The 6579-nt window shown below is 39.5% G+C and overlaps 1 protein-coding gene across 1 annotated transcript; it reads right to left on the minus strand.

Annotated features, from left to right (window-relative positions):
* Window positions 1-3862: 3862 nt before the first annotated feature.
* On the minus strand, window positions 3863-6579 carry xkr9 (XK, Kell blood group complex subunit-related family, member 9). Its single transcript, XM_040127209.1, has 4 exons — window positions 6450-6579; window positions 5303-5766; window positions 4725-4939; window positions 3863-4630 (listed from the first exon to the last, which is right to left on the minus strand). The coding sequence occupies exons 2-4, from the start codon at window positions 5617-5619 to the stop codon at window positions 3999-4001; spliced, it is 1164 nt and encodes a 387-aa protein (XP_039983143.1). The 5' UTR covers window positions 5620-5766; window positions 6450-6579; the 3' UTR covers window positions 3863-3998.

Consider the following 6579-nt stretch of genomic DNA (forward strand, 5'->3'; position numbering starts at 1 on the left):
GGTTCCCAAAGGATGAATCTTAACTGGACTTTTGTGATCAACTCCCTTTTCCTTTAGCACCATCATTAAGTTGACATTTGTGGTTTTGAGTGGAATATCTCAACTACTGGATGGATTGCAGTAAAATGTGGCACAAACATAGATGTCACCCTCAGGGTGAATTGTAATAACTTTGGTGATTCTTAACACCATCAGGTTACAATTTTATTGTGTCCAATAAATTGGTTTATGACCAATTAAATGCAAAACTAATGACATTCCCATCAGCCTCAGCTGTAATTTGTGTTAGGTGCTAATTAGTAAATGTTAGCATACTAACACGTTAGAAAACTGAGATGGTGAAAATGGTAAACATTATACCTGGTAACTATCAGCATGTTAGCATTGTCATTGTAAGCATGTTAACCTTCTTACGTTAGCATTTAGGTGAAAGTGCCACTTTATTTCAGCCTCAAAGAGCTGCTAGTGTTGTTGTAGACTCATCTTGTTATTATCTATCTTTTGCTACAAATCAACGTTTCAAAATTCATATATAATTTGATGGTGGTTTAGGCTCATTTGTGCATACTACGACCAAGGATTTTTGACATGATACAGATCTAAATACAAGAAAAAATAAATTTCTATGATAACGTCCCTTTAAAGCTCCAGAGAATGTAGCCTATTTTTAAGCTAATTCTCTATCGTATATGACTAGTTACTGTAGGTAATTGGTGCCTCATTTAGATTTATGGTAACAACCAACCTCATCTACAGTATTTTCTTCTTTGGCCTAGACTGACTTCCCTGTTGCACTTCTTATCATATGCCTCCGACAGCTACCCTGGAGCAGAAATGCAGTAACAATGGTAGGGCTATTGTACCCAGTGTAATGCACTTTACAATATCCTCATTCATTGTATGAGGACTTTATTTAAAGAACCCTCTGGGTAACGCAATGCCACACTCTGATCACACAAACCAGCCCACACATAATTATCCTCAGCCTGCTCTCCAATCTGTCACTGCCCAAACTAATTTGTAAGTGTGCATATACAGTGATTAAAGAAACTTGTGTGCCATTGCAAAAAAGGGGGTTTTTATCACTCCCCTCCCGCCCTCCTCCAAATTCGGGGAATTCTCCAAGAATGAGGCAAAGCTGCCATGTCAGAATGAGCCAGGCAGACATGTACAGATCGCCAACATTGCTAATGCATCTGAGGCGCTGGTGCAGCAGTAAAGTCATAATAATTAAAGACATACAGCATCTCAGGGCTTCATTAATCATGGTTTATATGGACTTTGAGGCCCTAATGAAAAACAGCCAGCCTCTCTGGGTTTATTGTGTCTGTACAAATTGTGGGGATGGCGTAGGCCAGGACTGCCCCCCTCCTGACCGGGTGTTACTGGATGTGGTGATGGAAAACAAAAAGATAAGATTTGGTGGTCTAGTGCTGGTTATGGAGAGGTCAGTGGTCAAGGTTGTTTATGTACACGCTGAGCGCCAATCAATCAGACAAAACTGAGTGGCTGACACTTACAGCAGTGTGAGTTTACATGGCTTTGTATTTGCACATTTGTCCTCTTGTGTTTATGATAAGATGCACTCAGTGGTCAATGTGTAGCACAAGATTTTCTGTCCTTGGCCTCTAGTGCTCTGGAGATTCATATTTCAGTGTCACATATCATCATCTTTGATTTACTATTCGTTTCTCAGATTTGCACCATGCTCTCCAGCCCTTCTGAAGGTACATTACTTTGAGATCAGAAAGAGAGATTACTGGATATTAAGCTCTCAGTGCCAGAAGTGGAAATTACAGAGAGCTTGTCAATGCCAGGGTTCTCTCTCTGCTTGTTTTCACCTAGAGAGAGCAAAGTAATGGTTTACTCAAAATGTTGCATCCCAGTGGCTTGTGACTGGTCCCTGGCAGCTCTATCAGTGGTGAGTCAAAGCCAAAAGTATGTGTAGCTCAACAAAAGCAAAGGAAGACAGAGAGGGGGAGACTGCATAGGACTCCAGCCCAGGACACATGCATCTTCTCCCAATAAAAGTCCCTTTGGCAGGTTTACATTGCATTAGTCCACTGAACCCAATGAAGTATACAGTAGAGCAGAGAGAGGGGAGGATGAAGTCATTTTATCTTATCCCTGATGATGAGTCCCACCTACAGGTGCAATATCCATCTCAAACTCTTCATTAACATTGTGTGTCTATTTATAGCTATTTATAAGGAGCAACTGCCTTTGCCTACTCTAAATACAAAGAGTCAAAGTCCACTGCAGCTCCATAGTAAAACTATATTCTGTGTGGTAACTACCTGGCATTGATTAATTTCCTATCCAGCACAAGTTCTTCAGTTAAATTTGTCATTTTATGGAGTGCTTCTGACAGAGCACAACTGACAGATGAAGGTTAAAGTGGCCCCTTGGAGTAAACAAACCAAAAAGCTCTGAGTTTGGCTGAATTAAAGGAAGGGGGGGGGGTCAGCTTATTTGAGAGCCAACAAGCATTGTGCTCTCTGGACCCTGCAGTTTGTCAGCATTCCTCCCAGGTGAGCTCACAAAGGGCCAGTCGATCACGGCCACCACCACCCTCCATCTACACCCCCTAAATGTCCCAGCCAGGAAGAAAAAATGAAAAAATAGCCTCCTCAGCTCTCCGGCTTGACTCACACAATATTTTGCTGGTAGTCAAAACAAAATTAGCACTGGTTTGTTGTTTCTAGTTAACTCATCCGTGGCGCCCGTCTTCATCATTTCTGAGGAGAGGGAAACATTTATTTGAAACCTTGGGGTTTCTAGAGATTAGTAAGATTAGTGTAGTAGCTGATATTTATAGTTTAATTCAGGATCAAATGGTGGTAGTAAGACATCCACTTTGAACAGCAGATACTATATTCAGGCCTATGTTGGTGAGCATCCTGCTGGATTGTCACTGAGCTAGAGCTTGAATCCTTGTTGAAGTGTACCTAATCCTGAACTTTCATTTATCTGTGGGGATCAAGTAAGCATTTTGTTATAATTTTTCATCATCATTAAGCTAATTCTACCTGGGGAGATGAGGGAGAAAAGTAACAAGAATATAAGTTGCTTGAGGTCAAAAACAATTAACATGCTTCTCAACTTCAAAACAAAGGACTGAAAAGTCTAATTAAGGAATCACATAAATCATACAGTTACAGTTTAGGCTTTATAGATTAAAAATAAAAGTGCTTAATAATTGTGTGATTATATCAATTACTGGAGAACACATGAGTTATTCAGAAAGGCTTGTCCTGGTCCTGAAATAGTATTGCATGTTTTCTAACTGAAAGTGTACTCTTTACATTTTGTTAATGTGAGCCTGGAGCAATATAGGACCTCACCGAAGTCAACCTAGACAATAACGCCACCCTGTGTCTAACGCTGTGTTACAGGCTAAAGAAAATATCTATCCATACCCGCAAAATGGTTTTCAGCTGAGGCACACAGGGTGAAATTACTGGACTACAATTAAGCTTGACTGAGTTGGAAAAGCTTTGTCGACAAGAAGGATAGAAAATATGACAAACTGACAAGATAGCATGCAAAAATACAAAATAACAGTTAATCTTATTGTCTTTGCATACTTGTGTATATTTAACACAAAAAATGAAAGAAGCTAGTTGTAACGAATTTTTATATTTACTTACAATGTAATATCAATTGAATGTTTATGTCACAGTGTTGTATAATATCTGCAAGCATTGTAAGGAGACAATTCCAGCTGTCCATCATAAATTAAATTATTAGATATGATAAAAATAAATATTTCATTGACATCCATTTTTTATTAAAGCTAGAATAAATAAAACTGTCATATTAATTAAAACAATAAACTATATTGCACATAAATGTTTAGCTACCTATTTATATCAGTGATAAAAAAGTAAACTTAATGTCAGAATAGACGAGGATAACTGATAGCAATATGAATATATAATGAATAGTGAGGACAATATGGAGATGATATTCTGGTTGCTCTCTGAATGAAAGCACTTTTATGAAGGTTGTAAAAAGTTTCTTATTCTCTTCATTCTCTCTGTTTCCTTTTCCAGGCCATCCACCTCATCTGGCTCATGCCATTTCCCCCTGGGATGCAGGAGGCGGTAGTACAGCACGAGACTCAGCAGCCCCAGCACTGAACCTCCAAGGATTAAACCACTGACTGTCAGCAACAACGTGGCTGTCCGCAACTCTGGCTTCAACAAAGCCAGCAATAATGGAGCCATAATGTTTATAAGAGAGTGGAAAAAGTAATAGATGATCATGGCTTTTTTTGTGTCCTGTCCTTTGACATTGAAAAAGGTGAATGTGAGGATGACTCCTATGACTGCCTGGTAGAAAAGCTCAAGGCCTTTGGTTGAGCAGAAGTTGGTTTGAAGCGAGTGTGTCCAGGTTATCCCCAACAGCCAGAGGATGGTGAGGGCTATTGTGCTGTAAGTGCTCAGTATGAGGAGTAAGCTGTAGCTGAGGATGTGGCTAGTAATGGTAAAGAGCTTGTATAGGAGGTAGATCACTGTGGGGAGGCCAGAGGGCATCTCCCTGGTATGAGGGAGGGATCTGCGCAAGCAGCGACGATAGTCCACCAGGGCCCAGGCAATATTAAAGAAAGAAAAAGCAATAGATAGATCTGAAAGAAATTGACAAATGGTATAAATAATGATACTGTGAATTAACAAATATGCAGAACATTTCATTCTATCTCACTTTCTGCATTTACTTACACTGCACAACTGAGCACTCATCGTGGCCCAGCACAATGTATAGTTGTAGAAGGAGTTGGGGAACACTCTCCAGGAAAGCCTCTAACAATTTGAGCATGCTCAGATCAGTAGCCAGGCAAAACAGATTGTGGTGCACATCCCTCCTCTCTTCCACTGTATAGGAATTTGTTGTTGACCAAACCACTTTAAACCCCTTTTTCAGCAGGCGATAATACCTAGCAAGAGGTCACAGACAATGAAAACAATGTCAAACAGGTTGTTGCCACCATGCGTTGTATTTGTTACTTATTCATCATTTGCTGCTGCACAGATGATAATATATTTACAAGGCATTTTCCTGACGTCATACATTACAGGTTATGTACGGTTATTCCAGTTTGCACATTTCATAATACCATGCCATTGTGCATGGTTAGCATGCTGAACATTCTGAGTCACTACATGCAGGCACTCCTTTTTGTAGGGTACAAGAGCAGCTCATGTTATTTTGCAGATATAATAGCAGGGGCCACTGCCTTCTTAAGCTGCAGCATTCTTATTAAAGTCAATCAATGGCATCATCAATGTTTACTCCATACCTGGTGAAGTTACCCATGCCAAATAGGTGCAGGACAACAAGTCCACCTTTTGACATGCCTGATATGGTTGTTTTTCCCTCTGGGTTTCTCAGAACATCATTCATGTCATCCCAATACCAGGCATAGCTGAAGATCTGGGTCACCAGAAGTCCAGCCAGAACAAACACTAGAGTCAGTCCAGTCCAGACATACTGTTTCTGTTGAAAATATTTCAAGGCCAGTCCAATGTCTGTCCAAATATCTACCACATACAAGACAAGCCCAGCAATGGTTAATAACCATCGCAGCTTAGTGTACTGAATGTCTGAGTGACGCATTTTGTTGTCAGTTGAAAAGTTCAACCAGAGATTTCACACCGTGATGAGGGTAGAAATGTGGTTGTTTTGTTTTGAAGTTTCTGGAGAAAAGCTGCTGTGGACAATTTCATGTTGGAATCCAGCAGTTCAGGTGCCATTTTGGTCAATCTGTAAAAGCAATACAATGTGACAAAGCCCACAAGTATCATGCACAAACATCTTGTGCAGATTTAACACAATGTAAAGCAAATCTTTACGTAAACAGTTGAAGTTTTGAAATGCAGTGTGACTGTACTCAGCTGCTGCGTGATATTCTCTTGCCCTTTGACCTCTGTCATAAACACGTCATTATATGGAGTCCTGGTAAATGGCATACTTATGAGCGAGAATAATAAAATGATCAAAATCTTGCTTTGCTCATTCAGAACTCTTACATAAAATATACTGTATTTTTCAACCCACTTCTCACAGAATCACATTTTTAGACCAACTTACTGAATCACAGAATACCTACATTTAAATTGTCTTTACTTCCTCTAGCGTCAATATAATTTTCAACTTTTCATGAGATGCCATTTGTGATAAAGATAAGTGACAAAAGGCAACCTTGAGGACAAATTCAAGATATCACACTATCAAAATTACATCCATATTCTCTTCATTTTAATAACATACGTCATAGTTGTGTTCATTTGTTGTATTTTCATAAAGTTTCATTAGAAAATATTTTAATTTAGAAATCACAATTTGATAACATTCAGCCTTGAATTACACACAAAATCAGGGCATGCCATCCTACAAAGATCACAGCTACAGTGAAATACACACACAAAAACGGTTAATGAACCTACCAGGATATTTTGGCCATGGTAAACAGCGGTAGACAACAGACACAGGACCAAACACGTCTGCATATGGCAGTTCTCTTTCTCTGTTCTTGATAACAAGCTCCACCTTGGTGACTCTCTGAACTCATATAGT

This window comes from Xiphias gladius, chromosome 5, assembly GCF_016859285.1.
Source record: "Xiphias gladius isolate SHS-SW01 ecotype Sanya breed wild chromosome 5, ASM1685928v1, whole genome shotgun sequence".
NCBI lineage: Eukaryota > Metazoa > Chordata > Actinopteri > Istiophoriformes > Xiphiidae > Xiphias > Xiphias gladius.